Here is an 18,212-nt window from a genome sequence, read left to right as displayed (position 1 = left end):
TGAGAAGACTTATTATGTAAGTTAGATAAAGTATTCCAAATGAAGGAGTAATGTTGATTCTGTTAGGTTGTAAGCCCAATTTTTTTTATTATTACATAACAATAAATATGAGATAATAACAAATTTTACAATATTTTCATAATAGTTAATTTGTCATGTTGTAATTAAAGGATTGTTCTCAGCTTAACAATTTTTTTTCCTCATTTTATGATAAGAACATACATTTTGTATTTTAGGTAATTACTTTTCATTTTTCATCCAGTCAGATTTCCTATTTTGAATCTTATTTCATTTAAATATTATCTATTCATTCATTTTTAATTATTTATCTCACTTTTTAAAATACAAAATTGTTTTATCACATTTACCAAGACACAAAAACCATAAATGAATGTGTTTGGATATCGCTTATTTTGCTGAAAACAAAAAATTGAAAGCTGAAAACTCAAAACATTGTAGTAAAATAATTTTTAAATGTGTGAGTAGTGCCGTAGGACCCATTTTTAATGAAAGTTTTGTTGAAAAAAGAAGTTTGTTAGTTCCGTGAACAGTGCACGAGACCCACTGAAAAGCTAAAATGCACTTCTCAAAAAAAAGAAGAAGCAAAAATGCAGATACTCCCCACTTTCATCAGTATCCAAACCGATACTAAATGGAGAATAAATATTGTTTCCTAAATATAAGAAGCGAAGCAAATCCTCATTTTGGAGTAGAAATGGATAATTAAATGTGGATAAATTTTGGGGTGATTTTTAGTTTTGGTTACCTATATTTACTCATTATCCTATTTAAAGCAACCTACTATCAATGTTTAAAGAAAGTGATGTTAATAATAATCCCTTCATTGAAAGTATTGCATTAATTACAATTTGTATAATTATCAATTGGTGAAAAGATTGTAAAATTTATTGTGTTTAAACAATTGTTATATATATATATATATATATCCAAAAAGATTGAAGTTATCCATACACTTAGAAAGTACTTGTAACTTGTAAGAAGAATGTTTTTCATAGTCTATACTCTGTAGCCAATTAATAATAGTATAAGATCATTTCCGCATTTATTATTTATATTATATGAAGTAATTCTTTTAATAAAAAGATTATATATATATTTTAAAATAATTAAAGATTATAAATTTTATAATTATGAAACAACTCATAAATTATAAAACATACGAGTAATGCTAAGATTACAAATCTTACGTCAATTTTGCCACAACTTAGTCACGTGGTGGTAAACCCTACATAGACCCATCATTTTTATTTTGTCATATTGACAATCATAGCATTTTTTTAATTAATATATAATGCAGTTCTTTAATAAACAATAATTTCCTGAATTTAGAAAGAAAACCTATATATATTCCTTTACTCCTCCACAAGAAAAAAAGAAGATAAAACAGTTTTTGTTTTGTTTGGGAACAAAAGAAGATGAGTCATTAAAACCTGGAAAAGTAGAAGCAAAACCTCAAGAGGCTTTATTTAAAATTTTAAATAAACCCACCACGTTAATAATAATGAGAGTGCTTTCTTTCTTCCTCTACACACAACACACACACACACTCTTTCTCACATAAACAAATAGTTTTTAACTGTTAATAGTCTGTAACCGTGTGTGTTTGTTGAAGCCACAAGAAAAACCTTACGAACAAAGAAGTAGAACCCCTTTACAGAGAAGAACCAAGTAGAGGCATGGAGGACAGTGCCACCAATGTGGCCCGTGCCATTGTTGTGTCCCTCGACTGGGCCTCTACCCCTGATGCTCGCAGCGCCGCTTTTTCTTACTTAGAATCTGTACTCTCTCGCTCTCTCTCTCTCTGTGTGTTTAGTGTGTGTGTGTGTGTTTTTTTTTTTTTTTTTTTTGTGCAAGACATTTGGTTACTTTGAATTCTCTACAGAGTTTGAATCGTTGAAATTTGATTGCCTATTGTGAAAAAAGTTGTTTCTTTTGTTGAGTTTTGGGTCAAATAAATGTGAAGTTTTGATATTGGTTGAGTTTCACCATATGGGTATTTGTGCTTTGTGTTTAATTGCTGAAAATTTGTTATCTTCTCATGTTTTTATGGGGTTTGGGCAACTGGGTTTGCTAAATTTGATTGCATGTTATGGCCTTAGAATTTGGAAGTGGTCAGTAATTTGGTTCAGTTTTTTCCAAAAGGCTTTATGTGGTTTTTGTTTGAAGGGGTAAAATTGTTGGATTGCTTTTTTTTTTTTTTTTTTCTATAGGGGTTTAGCCTCTTGGATAACTTGAATATATAATCATGAAGTTATTTGATTAAGTTTCAACAAAATGGGTGTTCTTGGTATCAAAATTTGAAAATTTAATGTTAAAATAAGGAGTTTATCAGACAAGGCTTGTGACTGCACTCTTACTTATACCCTCTGCAGCTAATTTAGTGAAACAAAATCAGCCAAAGACCTGTAACATTACATTTGTGCAATGTTTTCACTTCTGTATAATAAGCACTGTAATTTCGTATTTTTATCTTATTTTTGTTGATACATACATTCTATTTGATTTGTGCAGATTAAAACAGGAGATGTACGGGTTTTGGCAAGCACGTCACTCCATCTAGTCAGAAAGGACTGGTCTTTAGTAATTCGGATGCATGCGTTTAAAATGTTGCAGGTTTGTGTGCATATGCCATTACTCTTTGCTTACTGGAGAAGTTTATTTATGCTATTTGTTATATTATCTGTTGATCCAACCCATGTGTTTTAGAGAGAACACCTTTTTTTTAAACCAACATGGCTAATGGCGTATCTATAGGAATGCTATGGGTTATGTGCTGTGGGTCTTCTGGCTGAGTAGAATTTTGGCAAAGGATTCTGTCTAGGTGTAACTCATCAGGTGCAAGATGGGTCCTGCACTTCTGGCTTTCTCTCATGATATATTGGTGTCCTTACTACTATATTTTCTCTTCTGGTTTTCTGGTGTTGGTAGTGTACAGTAAGTGAATTAGATTTGATCTTATTTTTATTGTTTGGTTTAGTGAATTGATAAAATAGGCCTATTACGTTTGAATGAACAAAATACCATTTGTTAAACAATGGCTATTGTTAGTACTACTTTCAATGAGTAAACGTTCCATGAAAATTGGAACTATAAACACATAAATTTCTAAGTGATGAACATTGTTAGAAGTTTGTGGTTAAATGATTAAATTTATCATATCCCAATAGCTTAAGCTTTTAGGACAATCAGTAATTTAACATGCTATCAGAGCAGGAGGTCTTGAGTAGTTGAGTTCAATCCTGTCTCCTCCACTCTACCTCCCATTTAAAATTCCACGTATTGGGCCTCACCTATTACAAGGAAGTTTGATTAAATGATTAAATTTACCATATCCCAATAGCTTAAGTTTTTGGGACAATTGGTAATTTAACAAACCTATATGGAAATCATCCTCTTCAATTATTGAAGCTTCAGTAATCTCATTGAGGTTACGGACTTACTGCATGCATCAGATCTAAGCATGTAAAAATTTTTGTCTTCAAAAGTGAACCTGAGGTTCCTGCAGAGTATGTCATATATCTTGTCACTGAGACTTGATAATTAAATAAGAAATTAGTATTCTTTTTCTTTGTTAATATTTTAAGTTTTTTACTGGTGGTGTCTGACATTATATCATGTTATTTTTTCTGAGGTTATGTCTTTTAATCCCACTATTCAAGCAGTCAAGCTAGGGGTTGCAATGTAATGGTTAGGGTAATTGATATTAATTAGCTATATTATGTGGAGCATAAACAGAATTATATTTCTTCTGAAGGCTAGCAAGCCCTTCCTTTATTTTTTTAGAGGCAGTGCTTTCTTGGTGGGAAGTCTGCAGAGGTAATCAGATAGTGCATGATTTTGATTGCCCCACCCTCTTCCATGGACACCCCACATATAAGTTTGAACTTTATATTTTTGGCAACTTCTTTAAAAAAGGATTTATTATTGGTAATTACACACACACCTAGTGGGTCTTGAACCAATGATCTCATCCTTTTCCTTGTCCTTATGAGGAGAAGAGGTGCCATCAGCTCGTTGGCTAAAAATATTTTCTGTTCAGAATCCTTTTTACGCTTGGCAACATGCTGCTGAGGACCTCTTGCACGCTGGGGGGGAGGGGGGAGGGGGGGGGGTGCTAAAAAGAGGAAGAAAGCCCACATGTTCATGTATAGAACAATGTATAATGCAAATGAAAGCGCGATACAGCTTAAAGAATTGCAGCCATATAGAGGGGAAAATGACTTTTTCTTTCACTTGACTGCAGAGAGATTTTTGGAGAGACTCTTAAACTTCTCCAAAGCATGTTTTTCAGTGTTTCTCCTTATCCAAAAGCACCAAACTGAAGCATGTAGGTATAGGCACTGCCCATCTGGGTGGCATTTTATTTATAGAAAGCTGAGCCTTCTATTTCTGAAGATGTTGATGTGGGGCAAATGCTGGATTTTTAGTTTCTCAATGGAATAATGTTCTAGAGTGCCTAGTCTTTAAAGTGCATCCCAGTATCACTGCTATAGAATTTGACCTTTATGCTCTTGATACATAAAACTCATCACTTACGCTCTGTTTGTTTCAACAATGATGTTTTTTAGAAAATGAGTCATTTTTCAAGAAGCATTTTCTATAAAACTATCTCATTTTTCAATGTTTGGTAGCAACTTTAAATGAGATGAAAAACAAATTCTTAACTTCCCTTATTTAGTTTGCTATGAGATAGAGTTGTTTTCCACAAAAATTTATTGGAAAACAATATTTAAAAATAAGTCATACTTTTTATGTTGACCAAAGATAGTTTTCTTTTGACTCATATTTTTTTATGCTACCAAACACTGGAAAAAAAGGAAAACTATCTTTACACAAAGTTTTCTATTAAAACAAACGGAGCGTTATAGTCTAATAGTGTTATCAATTGCTAAAGCTCAAATGGCCAGAGCAAGTGTTGAGATTTTGGCCTCTGCTGTTAGATTTATTACAGAATATAACCGAGTCGTTGGTAATTAAGTGTACTAGTTTAAACCTTATATTCCCTCTCCCCTTGGGACCAAGACTTACTCTGAAGAAAAAAGAGAGAAAACTATAATTTACCCGTGGTTTGGCTCTCTTACATTTTAGTCCACAAACTTTCAATTGCTACATTTGACTTCCAAATTGAATTAAAATGAAAATGCTGGGGTTTCATCCAAATAAAATGATTTTGCATTTTATAGACAACTTTACCTGTCAATTTCCTAGTAGGGTAAATTACAGTTATGCCCTTGTGGTTTGGCCCTATTACAAATTGGTTTTGCAAACTTTCCAGTCTACAAAGTTCAGATTAAAATGAAATAGTTAAGGGGGAACATGCCCCGCACATGCAGAAAACACTTAGTTTTGATGTAACCCTAATGATTTCATTTTGGTCCAAATCACAGGGGATAACCTGTAATCTACCCAAAAAAATTCTGCAATTCAGATAGATGCCCTGAAGCCACAGGTGTCTGAATACTTTTAGTGGAAGTCATTTCTAAAAATGTTAAAGTTTTTTTTTTATAATATATTTTGGTACATTCCTATCAGCTGGAATGCTAATGAGTGGATGGTAGTTCTGTTCATCTGTTGCCTGTGAACAGGAATTGGTTGAGTTGTACTCTAGAGATTTGCAGTTTCTTTCACAAGATATTGAAAATGATAGGAATAACAAATTTAGTTTAAAATAATCATCACAGAAAGACATCAATTTGCTTTTAAATTGCCTAGATAATGATTGGTGTGAGTGTATCAGATTCGAAGATCTTTACTTAGACTTTCTCTTTCTGTACGGCCTTTTTTGGTAGCCAAATGGTATTATTCTGTTTTCCCTGTAAAGTTCAATGTTCTAAAAGGTGTGACTATAACATATGTATCCTTCTGCAGCATCTGGTCCGACTGCGGTGGGAGGAATTAAGCCCTACAGAACGAAGGGACTTTGCAAATGTCGCTGTTGATTTGATGTCTGAGATTGCAAATGCTTGTGAGGAGTGGGCTTTGAAAAGTCAAACAGCTGCTCTTGTTGCTGAGGTTTACGCTATGCTGGTCTTGACTTTTGTTTAACACTAATGTTAATCATTTGCTGTTCTATTGCTCATCTTATGCCATGTGACCGAAAGTTAGAAGAGAAGGCTTAGTTTTATGGCAAGAACTGCGGGAGCCTCTATTTTCTCTGTCCAGCAAGGGTCCTGCACAAGTAAATTCATCTTTTGCCACTTGCAGTCATTGCCTTGCTTTATTACTTTTTATTTTAGAATATGCACTAGGTGTTGTGTTGATTTTTTCCCCCTTTTGTGTCAGGCTAAGTTGGTTTCGATGATGCTGAGGTGGCTTCTTGAAGATATTACAGTTCACAATGAAGATTTGGAAGGTCTATCATGGACTGCCCTTAGTTTTCTTTATTCTGTTTTTTGGGGGGTGGGTTGAAATGTGGAAATGTGTGTGGGTGCATACACATGTAGATTTCTCATCTACGGTTGTATTTCTTTATGCCCCTCTTACCCTGGTTTTGAATGTCTTACACAAGTGATAGGCGTAGGCTCTTATTGCGAGGACTTACTCAATCTTTGCCTAAGATTTTGCCTTTATTATACACTGTATGCCTTGATCCTTATCTTCAATTGACGTAGTTTATCCTTTCCTATTTATAATGCTTTAATTCTTGATACAGTTACTAGATAGGCACTATGGAGCTGCATGGAGTGAAGCAGCTAATCAACAACTTGACATTGCAAAACAGCATGTAGCCGCAGTGACAGCTACTTTAAATGCTGTTAATGCATATGCCGAATGGGCTCCCTTGCCTGATCTTGCTAAATATGGCATAATTCATGGGTATGATGTCCTCTCAGTTTGGCAAAGTTGGATTCAAATAGATGTTTTGGTATCTTACCCTCTCTCTTACATGCACAACAGGTGTGGTTGCTTACTTACTTCTCCTGAATTTCGTCTTCATGCTTGTGAGTTTTTCAAACTAGTATCGCCAAGGTATGCATTTCAGTTTTTTCAATTGTATGTTTGAGGTTGTTGGTAATTGAAAACATGCAAATATTTTGCCGTGGTGAGAGTTTCCTTGACTGTTGTGTTATTCTTATTCGTGACTTACAGGAAGAGACCTATTGATGTCTCTGCCTCTGAATTTGATTCGGCAATGAGTAATATCTTTCAGATCTTGATGAAAGTCTCTGGAGATTTTTTGGACAAATCAAGCTCTAATGCTGGATCTATTGATGAAAGTGAATTTGAGTTTGCGGAATATATATGTGAGAGTATGGTGTCTTTGGGTTCTTCAAACTTGCAGTGTATAGCTAGTGATAGCACCCTTCTTCCTCTTTATTTACAACAGGTAATTGGACTTTGTAATATTTAGTGTTGTTAAAAGTGTGGTTAGGGCACTTAAAGTTCAAAACTCAAAGCTGCAAGGTCTAAGCACTTTGCTTGGCCTAAGCGAAGTCATTTGATGAAGCAAGCCGAGCCTTAGGCGTGCTTTTCTGGTGCTTTTTGAAGAAACACAAAGCACACCTAGGCATGCTTTTTTATTGTTATTTTTCTAAAAATATATGAATCATTAAAATTTACCACTTGATTTTGAAGGAAATGACATGGACTATTGATTGTGGGCTACTGGGCTCTCATCTTTACTATGTTTGGAGTACAATGGCCAATGGGTGATGCCAAAGAGAGTGATTGAGGTCCTTTTGGATGTTGTAGCTGAGTTAGTAACATAGAAGTTCTTTTGCATGGAAAGCCACCCCTTTGTTTAATTTTGACTATGTGGAGGGAAAGGAACAACTAAACATTCAACGATAAGGAGTCTACTATTTTGGAATTGAAATCTAGTTTCCTAAGGACATTGTTTGAGTGGTCCTAAATAATAGGTTCTAGTGGTTTGCAATCTTTGTTTGACTTTGTTTATTCCCTCTCTCTTTGTTTGTAAGGATTGGTGATTGTATTCTTTAGGAATATTTGGTGTACACGATGTGTGCATAAAGTCTTTTCAATAAAATTATTACTTATATAAAAGGAAAAAAAAAAACTTTGTCCATGCATAAAACTTTTATGATGTGGGTTTTCAAGTACAATACCAAGTTTTATAATCTAAATTGTTAAACTGTAGTTCCAGATGATTTCTCATCATGTGTAATTGTGTGAACTATTCATTTCCATGGATGTTTGATGTGTGATTGATTTAGTCAATTACATTATAACCCATTTATATTCTTTCCAGATGCTGGGGTTTTTTCAACACATTAAGCTAGGTCTTCATTATCACTCCCTGCTCTTTTGGCTGGTATGTGTAGTAATTTTCCAATTATCTTTTTGAGGTGTTAATAATAGAGGTTAGGTAGTACCTAGTTACCTTTATATGTTTTTAATGCTTGCTTCCCTTGTTAGGCACTAATGAGAGACTTAATGTCAAAGCCGAAGGTTGTTGCACATTCAATTGGAGACAGTTCAGCTGTGAATAGTCTGAGCACTGGTTCTGCGCAGGTTGATAATGAAAAGAGAAAGATCTTAAGTTTTGTGAATGATGATATATGTAGTGCAATTCTGGATATATCTTTCCAGCGCATGCTGAAGAGAGAAAAGGTTCCTCCTGGAACAGCATTTCCTCTGGGGGCGTTGGAGTTGTGGAGTGATGATATTGAGGGCAGGGGTGATTTCGGCCAATATCGTTCAAGGCTGGTATGTATCACATGGTTAGGAATTAGTTTTGTTAATTTTGCATACTGATACCTTGCCTTTTTCTTTTTCTTGTCAACGACATGCCGCAATTATGATAGTTTTTTCTAATAAGAGAAGGGTCCCCCTGCCAGGGGAGGTGGGGGGGGGGCGGGTATTCATACAGTCATAACAGGTGTGAATTGTAATTTCTAAGGATGTTCTAGTCCTATCCATTAGGTTTTGTTGATAACTTCAACTCAGATGAAGGGAGGTGTCAAAATACGAATGAAGGTGTAACTGAGTTTTTCTAATCTGAATTTTTTATGGCCAATGGATATTGTGCAAAATGGAAGTCTGTTTCAAACAGAAAAAGAAAAAAATGTTGAAGTGGCATGGAGAAGACTGGGGATGTATGCTAGTAGGGGTTCCCCACCCCCCCCCCCCCCCTCCCCCTCTATATTTGCTCTATTATTTATATAATGAATCATTCTATAATCAAAGTTCCATTAAGTTAGGATCATTTATTTGCAATAGAAAAATTTGACACTTAAACACTGTCATCAACATAGTAAGTTATAAGTTGGGATTTAGAAATGTCTGCAGCCTTGCTTTGGCCACAGCCCATGCAATTGCAATTTTTTTAGAGGGGATTATTTGTATAGTTTATAATAATAAAAACAAAAGAAAGGCAAGGAAAAAAGAAGAGTAGTTTACATCTTGCATTATATAATGGCTTTTTTGCCCCCTCTGTTTTGATTTTATGATTAAATCCATAGGGTGGCCTAGGAGTGGGATGTTATGTCCTTTTAGGTAGTTACCTTTTGTTAGGGGAGGTCAGAGGGACTAACATTGTTTGTCTCAGATAGTCCATACAGGTAAAGGTCTTAGGGTTCTCTCTTTTTGATCTTTCTTTTCTGGGGTTTTGTTTAATGATGTGTGATCTCTTAATGCAGTTGGAATTGGTCAGGTTTGTTGCTTCTTACAAGCCCCTCATAGCTGGTGCCAAAGTTTCTGAAAGAACTATTGCAATTATCAAACACCTCTTGCTTTCTCAAATGCCTGCTCAGGTTTGGTTTTAAACATTTGCTAATAGGATTTACTCTCTCTGTAGTTGCAAGATTCCCAGCATCACTTCATGCCTATGTCATAAATGACAGTCTTTTGCTATGTACTTGCTTTTCTAAATTTCAGGACTTACCTGTGATGGAAAGTATGCAATTGGCTCTAGAAAATATTGTGATATCCATTTTTGATGGATCAAATGAATTTGGAGGCGGTAGTTCTGAAGTTCAGCTTGCACTCTGTAGAATATTTGAAGGTTTTTTTTTAGCGAACTTTTTTCATCCTATTAGAGTTTTTAGTTTTTAGTTTTTAGTTATATATATTGGACTCCTTAAATCATTTTGGTTGCTTGACCTGAAGGTTTACTCCAGCAACTTCTTTCTTTGAAATGGACCGAGCCAGCACTTGTGGAAGTACTTGGGCACTATTTAGATGCATTGGGTCCCTTTCTGAAGCATTTTCCTGCTGCAGTTGGTAGTGTCATCAATAAGCTATTTGAGCTCCTAAACTCACTTCCTTTTGTTGTTAAGGTTGTCTGCAACTTTTAGTTGTCATTTTCCTTTTCAATTCCTTGTAAAGAAAACCGTAAGAGGCATGGAATTTAAATCAGGTTCACTTGGCAGGATCCTTCTACAAGTAGTGCACGGTATGCGAGGTTGCAGATATGTACATCATTTATTCGAATAGCCAAAGCTGCTGACAAAAGTATTCTGCCTCACATGAAGGTGAGTTCTTTTATCTACTTGTGTGCACCCAAACTCTTCTCAATAAGTGGTGCTCAACTTACAAAAGTTTAAAATTTTAAATGAGAGGTAGAATGGAGACATGGTTTGAACTTAGGACCCACTACTTTGATACCATGATAAACTATTACTTATTCTAAAAGCTTAAGTTTATAGGAAAGGGTGAAATTAATCACTTGACCATTTTTCTAGAAGTAACATACTCTAAATTCAATTACCTCCTGCACACAAGGCTTACTCATGCTTCTTTGTACATATAAATACCTCATAAACATGTAAGGAAAATAAAGTTATATAATCATCCGTGTCCACATAAAAAAGAACCTAAGAGCTCATCTCTGGTATCTTATTCACTTTGTAATGTTCTCTTTGTAAAGGATATAGCAGACACCGTGGCGCATATGCAAAGAGAAGGTTGTTTGCTCCGTGGTGAACATAATATTCTTGGGGAAGCATTTCTTGTAATGGCTTCTACTGCTGGGTAATTACTTGCTTATAGTGACTGACCCTGTGTTTATATGTGTGATTTTGTATGTCTCTCTTATTATTGTGAGTTTGTAAAATTGGTGCAGGATTCAGCAGCAGCAAGAAGTTTTGGCATGGTTACTAAATCCGTTGAGCCAACAGTGGACACAACTTGAGTGGCAAAATAATTATTTGTCTGAACCACTAGGTCTGGTTCGCCTGTGCTCTGAGACAACAACTATGTGGTCAATTTTCCACACAGTGACATTCTTTGAGAAGGCACTTAAGAGGAGTGGACTGAGAAAAACGTATTCAAATTTACAAAACAACTTGACATCTAGCTCTAATCCTTTACACCCAATGGCTTCTCATCTGTCATGGATGCTGCCTCCTCTTTTAAAAGTATGCATTTGCCATGTTGAATATTCTCATCAATGATGCTCTTTAAATGTGATATTTTTAGGGGCAGGCAATAATTTGACTGTTTATATTCTTTAAGTTTCTAGATAGTAATAATTGTGGCATGTCTTTGTTTATTTGCAGCTTCTTCGTGCTGTACATTCCCTTTGGTCTCCATCCATATCTCAAATGTTGCCTGGAGAGATTAAAGTTGCAATGAGCATGACTGATGCTGAGCAATTCAGTCTCCTTGGGGAAGGGAATCCTAAATTGTCAAAGGGTGCATTAATTTTCTCAGATGGATCTCATGCTGACATGGGTAAGGAAGGATATGCAGAGCCAAATGGGTCTGATGATATACGAAATTGGTTGAAAGGTATCAGAGACAGTGGGTACGTATGTATGCATTTGGGTTCTCTTTGATTACTCAAAGTTATTATTTGAATATTTGTTGATACTTTTTTCTTACCCCTTTCCCTATTTGCCCTTATCATAGAACATGGATACATTAGAAGATAAAGAAACAGAGAAAAGAGGCCCAAAATTAAGATCAAAAGACACAGTCATACTGGATATTAACGCCAAATTTCCTAAATTTTTTTTCCCATTGAAACCATGTTCCATTTTCACGTAAACTAGTAAAAAAAAGGGCAAACAAACAGAAAACCCTGTTTCAAATCAAATTTCTATATGCTCTCCAGTGCAAGACAAAGAAAAATGGAAAATGTTATATTATGTATTGAATTAACCTATTGTTGATGCAATAAAACTATTGAAAATTTACCAAAACGCTCAGATGACTTCTTAATCTATCATGGACTGCAATATTTGCTTCTCAGTTAGGTATAACCATGCAGTAGCGTGTTTATGGGGGCCGAGGAATCCTTCATATAAATTTGGCAAAAGAGTCAACATTGAACTCAAATCTAGAGTATTGAAAATATTTGGTTAATGTCATCCTTGAGTCTCCTCTTTGTTTAAATTTTAATAAAATTAATATTTGAAATTGACTTGATATTGAAAGTTGAGGCACTAAATTGACACAATTAATACATGAGGACTAAAAGGCACAATTCATAGTTTGGAGACCAAATTGAACTTTACCCAATAATTGGAGGACCAAATTAGTAATTTAATAAAAATATTTTCTCTAGATGTTCAGAACTGGTTTATCAGAGAGGCAGACTATGTATTTGCTTTTTATATGATCAATGTGATAAAGACAGATATTCTGCCCAACATTTTCAATGAATAATGAAAGATATGCTTGGGAAATTTCTCCTAGTCTCTTAGCTTTTGATTCTGGTTCAGGTTTGGCTGCTCAAGAATCATGAAGCACCATGGGAGAATTATACAAAACTTCACATAGCCAAGTATTTTCTTCATGCAATTAATGTTGTTTGGTGCAATTTTTAGCTTCATCTAATTAATCAAACAAAAAAGCATATTTGAAGGATCTGTTTGGGATCTACTTATTTTGCTGAAACTGAGAACTTTTTGCTGAAAGTACTGTAGATAAAGGTAAAAAGTAGCTGAAATAGTACAGTGAGATCTATGAATAGTACCAAAAAGTGCAGTGAGACCTATGAATAGTAGCAAAAATAAGTTGAATAGTAAAATAAGTTGGTTTTTTAAGTTGAAGCCAAACACACACAAAGTCTTGAGTGAAGAATTCATGGACATCTTTGAATGACTCCTCTTTTACTTGTGCTTAATTGATGCAGTGATGGCTCTGTTGCCATAAGTTGTCAGTTGGGATCAGTATCTCTTCATCACTATTATGTTACAAATTTCAAGCTGAAGTACATTCTGATATTGTTTTTGGTAATTAGTGGAGTGAATCATTTTATATTTTTTATAATTAAAATTTCATTTATTGGAGCATTTATTGGTTTCGTTTAATGACATATTATGGATGTATGCGACAATGAATCTTTTAAACTAGTTTTGTCATGTACTATTTAGGTTTAGGTTGATGCGAAATGTTCCTTTTTGATGCTGATGCATCCTACCTATGTAATCCTAGGTACAATGTATTGGGCTTGTCAACAACCATTGGAGATTCATTTTTCAGAGGTTCGGATCTACATTCTGTTGAGCTAGCCCTAGTGGAGAATATACAGTCAATGGAGTTCAGGCATATAAGGCAGCTTGTTCATTCAGTTTTGATTCTTTTGGTTAAATTTTGCCCTTCTGACTTGTGGGATGTCTGGCTGGAAAAGATCCTGTACCCATTATTTAACCACTCTCAGCAGGCTTTAAACTTCTCATGGTCCAGTCTTCTACATGAAGGTAGAGCAAAGGTTCCAGATGTCCATGGCATACTTGCTGGGTCAGACTTAAAAGTGGAAGTAATGGAAGAAAAGCTACTTCGAGATCTAACTCGTGAAATATGTTCACTCCTCTCCGCCATAGCTTCGCCACCTCTAAATACTGGCCTTCCTTCTCTAGAACAGTCCGGGCATGCAAGCCGTGTCGATACATCTTCTCTTAAAGATTTAGATGCTTTCAGGTTGAGCTCTATGGTTGGGTATGTGCACTACTTACTGGAGCTTTTTCTATTGTTTGTAGGATTCTTTGCATCCTAATGCCTTTTGTTTTGTACCATAAGTTCTAATTTTGATTTTTCTTCTTTATTACATGGTAGAACAATCTTCAGACCAACAAATTTGTTTAAAAAATTGTTTATATTTGTTTGCAGTTTCCTTTGGACACACAAAGGTCTAGCCCTTCCAGCCTTAAAGATATGTCTAGAAGCTTTCACATGGAATGATGGTGAAGCTGTGACAAAAGTTTCTTCATTTTCTGCTGCTTTGGTTGTCCTAGCCATATCAACCAATAATGAGGAACTTCAAGCATTTGTTTCTAGAGATCTGTTTTCTGCAATTATCCGAGGGTTGGCCCTTGAGTCTAATGCTATTATCAGTGCAGATCTGGTTGGTCTCTGTCGTGAAATATTCGTTTATCTCTGTGATAGAGACCCAGCTCCTAGGGAGGTTAGTTGTGATTCCACCCTCTTTTAAAAAAAAAAACTGTCTTGTGCATGACATTTACAAGTGGGTAGGCTTTGATTAGAGTATCTAAGAAGTTTTAATGAGAGGGGATGTGTTTCTTTGGTTGTCCCAGGTGTTGCTCTCACTCCCTTATATCAAACCCCATGATTTGGCTGCTTTTGAAGAAGCTTTAACAAAGACATCTAGTCCTAAGGAACAGAAGCAGCATATGAAGAGCCTGCTTTTATTAGCTACTGGAAACAAGTTGAAAGCACTTGCTGCTCAGAAAAGTGTAAATGTTATTACAAATGTTTCAAGTAAGCTTTCATAGTTATCATTTTTTGCATTTCTTTTTAATTCATTTTGAAAATAACATTAGTAGAAGTAGTTAAAAAAGGTCATGCCAATTAAGGAAGTAACAAAGTGTGTATAACTTTGGATAGAATAGAATTGAGAAAAAAAAAATGTGGCCAACCTTGACTAATCTATGGAATATCCTTACCAATCCCAAAAATGTGGCCAACATAGGTTTTTTTTCTTATAATTTTATCAGTTTGGTAATATTTGCTAACATGTAGCACATTCCTACTCACAGCAAGGCCGCGCAATTTGGTAAATGCTCCAGAATCCAGATCTGATGATGGGGAAGTTGTGGGATTGGCAGCAATCTTGTGATCATGGCAGATTTCTTGTACAGATTTGAGTTTTACTTAAAAAGTGGGGATATCTTCTCACAAATATATATATTTTTTTGATGACATAGAACCTCAACAAGGTAGGGCCCTTTGAACTCACCCCTGCGGAGTAAACCACGGCTACAACGAAGGTCAAGGTATATTTTTTTCAAATATACCATGGTTTAAGGCATATTTTTCTTGAAGGTCAACAGCAAACCAGTTCACCCTCCGAGAACCTCGAATAGAAGATTTTGACTGGTGGTACAGAAGTTCCATGGCATTCCATTATTTATATGCGTGTATTGCCATGGAGTGAGGCTTTTCAAATTGATATATACTTCATTTATATCTTATTCTTCTTTTCTAGATTTAAACCACACTTACAGAATGTCAGTCTATGATTAAGCTATTCCTTACCCTAGTAGCTTCTTATGTTTGAAATAGAGAATCCTGGTCATGTTTCAAGGCATACATAAGACTTCAGAAACTTACTGAATGCTATTTTGTTCAAATGCTTTGAGCACCTTTTCATCTACAGGATATTGCAATATTGCCTTGTTTGTAGCTGTAAAAAAATCAACATTTAAAAATAAAAAATAAAAAATTGGAGAGAAACCTAGAATGTACCGAGGATTGACTTGCCAATTAATCAATAGCATACTGGCAAAGATGTAAAAAAAAAAAAAATGTAATTACTAATATAATGTCCAATGTTCAATTTCGCCGGTGCTTTGTGGAATTAACATGCATTATGGAAGATAGCTAATTGCATTTCAATGGTAGGTTTGCCATTTTACATCAGAAAAATTAGGCCAGTATTCGAGAAAGTTAGCTGTGTAAGGTCTAACACACCAAAGGCCTTGTCATCAGAAGGTACTTTCAAAAGTGTTCTAAGGTTGTCCTGTTTTTGGAGTAACTTCTAATAGTAAACGTTAGGTTTAATGACAAATTAAGTCCTCTTGACTTTTACATGATTTTTTTTTTTCTTTTATGGTTTTAATATTTAATTTTTTCCCATTTCAGTTCTTTAATACCTACATTTATTTCCTATATAATCCTTATGTCAGTCTTTATCCAAATTGTGCCATTAAGCTCCGTTAAGCTCCATCTACTTTTGATTTCAAAACTATATTCTTTTATGGGGTTTAGCAGCATCATATGAAAAAAAAAAATTGAAATCATTGGAACAAAAATAAAAGCTGATGAAAGTTTAGGCCTGTTTGATTGATATTATTCTTTTTTGAAGTGATCTATATTTTTCAAACTTTTGTTATAATGTGTTATGTTTTCCTCTTTTTATTTTTTATTTTTTATTTTTTATACAACTAAACTTTTTTTAAGTTTCAAATTCATTAATCAAATTACTCATTATTTTACTGCGATTACCATAATAATCAAACTTCATTATTCCCTTTGACATGAAATATTCAATTGCTGCAATCGTATTATTGTATAATTGTAGCTGTGCAGCCTAAGAAAAAGAATCTTAAATGTGTGCATTTGTATTTTCCAATCAAGTTATTTTAGACATTCAATCAAATCAATTACTTCGAAAAAAAAAAAAGGGGGTAGTTCTGAAGTATTTTTCTAACACATGACAGTATCCTCCTAAACAACCTTTGGGGATGTTTTCTTGGATTTAAAATCTCAACCTGAATCTCTACTACTGAATCAGTGAATTGTATTATTAGCAAGACAAAAACCCAAAATTAAATATTCAAGACATTTAGGAGTAGGCTAGTTATCAATAAACAAAAAATTCAATATTCAATAAACAAAAAATACTCCTACCAACCTTACTTTTCACCTTCCGCAGTGAAAGAGACTCCGTCACAGAAATAAAGTTTTACTTTGTATAAGTGGCGAAGCCATAAATTTTTCCTAGAGGGGCAAGTTAAATATAATATAATTCTTAAGTAAAAAAAAATCTTATATTCATAATTCATTCACTCAAAATTGTCCATATTGTCAAAATTTAGGATAAGTTTCAAGGAAATAATATCTATTTTCTTAGAATCACATTTTTTTCCTCCTTTAAGCGGTTTAACATTTTAGAATGTGAGAAAAATCATAAATGATTGAATTACAATTTGCAAATCTTGAATTTTTTTTTTTAATATGCATAAATTGTGGATTTTTTTTTCTCATAAATTACTCTTCCTTTAGCTAATGGTGTAAACTCAGTGAGATAAAAGCAAACAATTAAGCAAGCTCTAAACCAAATATAAATACATTAATTTACAGTAAACAAAACCATTTTATAAAATATATATGACATTTACTTTAAACTAATCTATCATTTTGCATTTAGAAAAAAGCACAGTAACAAGTAATCAACAACACATACCCATTTCTACCCAAAAAAAAAAAAACGTACGTACCCATTAAAAAAAATACAACATTAAAGTTATATAAACAAAAATGTAAAGAAATTGGACAACACAATTTTTTTTTTTAAGAAAAAAAGAAATTGGCAAACAACCACAAATTAAAACATAGCTGTATAGCAGTAAAGCACACAGATATTTCAAAACCAGAGGATTTAACAAGAACCCAATGGAGTTGGAGGATTGGAGCTGTCCCTTTCACTTATAGTTGATTTCAAAAGCCCAAATGGCCTGAGTTGACATTATTGTTGCACTTAAATCAAATTCCTTGGTGAAACCAATCTTCAAGAAAATGAAATGCAGTTGGAAAATCTGGTTAGCCTTGAGGCTGCTCTATAAATATGAGGAGGCATGGTTACTTTAGGCTGAAAAGAAATAAAGAAAATTGAGACTATTTACAATGCCACATCACTGTCTCAAAATAATTTCATAAGCTAATTTCTGTAGATGTCTAATTTCCAGCCTGTCCACCTAATCCAGAGGCAATTATACATGCTGTACTCCACCTAATAATACAATTCAGTAGTATTATACAAACTTTGAAATTAACAATCTCAAGAAATCTATGGAAGCACTACGTGGCATGCATGCCTTGTGTTGGGCCTCATGCTTAATGCATGTGTTTAGGAAAATGCATTGCATGCACAAATAACTATGATAATGACTATTATTGTACAGAGTTACAGACAAATTTGTCATGAGATACGTGATAAAATGGGACCTTACGAAAGGAGGATTGGCCTTGAATGGTAGCTTGGAGACGAGTAGGTGAAAACAGAGTCACATGTACAAAAAGATTGGAGGATAGCTACTTGGTTC

At 34.4% G+C, this 18,212-nt stretch overlaps 1 protein-coding gene across 1 annotated transcript; it reads left to right on the top strand.

Moving 5' to 3' along the window:
* Positions 1-1,585: 1,585 nt before the first annotated feature.
* On the top strand, positions 1,586-15,544 carry LOC142629375 (protein HASTY 1). Its single transcript, XM_075803354.1, has 22 exons — positions 1,586-1,799; positions 2,533-2,634; positions 5,890-6,035; positions 6,121-6,199; positions 6,304-6,375; positions 6,531-6,599; positions 6,674-6,837; positions 6,919-6,990; positions 7,111-7,348; positions 8,231-8,293; positions 8,398-8,688; positions 9,621-9,734; positions 9,859-9,985; positions 10,090-10,259; positions 10,353-10,454; positions 10,850-10,953; positions 11,045-11,339; positions 11,481-11,728; positions 13,363-13,866; positions 14,038-14,332; positions 14,463-14,646; positions 14,925-15,544. The coding sequence occupies exons 1-22, from the start codon at positions 1,698-1,700 to the stop codon at positions 15,002-15,004; spliced, it is 3,621 nt and encodes a 1,206-aa protein (XP_075659469.1). The 5' UTR covers positions 1,586-1,697; the 3' UTR covers positions 15,005-15,544.
* The last annotated feature ends 2,668 nt before the right edge of the window (positions 15,545-18,212 follow it).

The sequence above is a fragment of the Castanea sativa genome, chromosome 3, assembly GCF_040712315.1.
Source record: "Castanea sativa cultivar Marrone di Chiusa Pesio chromosome 3, ASM4071231v1".
Taxonomy (NCBI): Eukaryota; Viridiplantae; Streptophyta; class Magnoliopsida; order Fagales; family Fagaceae; genus Castanea; species Castanea sativa.
The sequence above is the reverse complement of the archived record's forward strand: the minus strand, read 5'-3'. Positions and strand labels throughout refer to the sequence as shown.

Excerpts from the sequence above, each read along its gene's own strand:
- LOC142629375 (XM_075803354.1), top strand. The coding sequence starts at position 1,698 with ATGGAGGACAGTGCCACCAATGTGGCCCGTGCCATTGTTGTGTCCCTC. Across the intron at positions 7,349-8,230 it reads TTCCTCTTTATTTACAACAG|ATGCTGGGGTTTTTTCAACA; the intron begins GTAATTGGACTT and ends TATTCTTTCCAG. Across the intron at positions 13,867-14,037 it reads AGGTTGAGCTCTATGGTTGG|TTTCCTTTGGACACACAAAG; the intron begins GTATGTGCACTA and ends ATTTGTTTGCAG.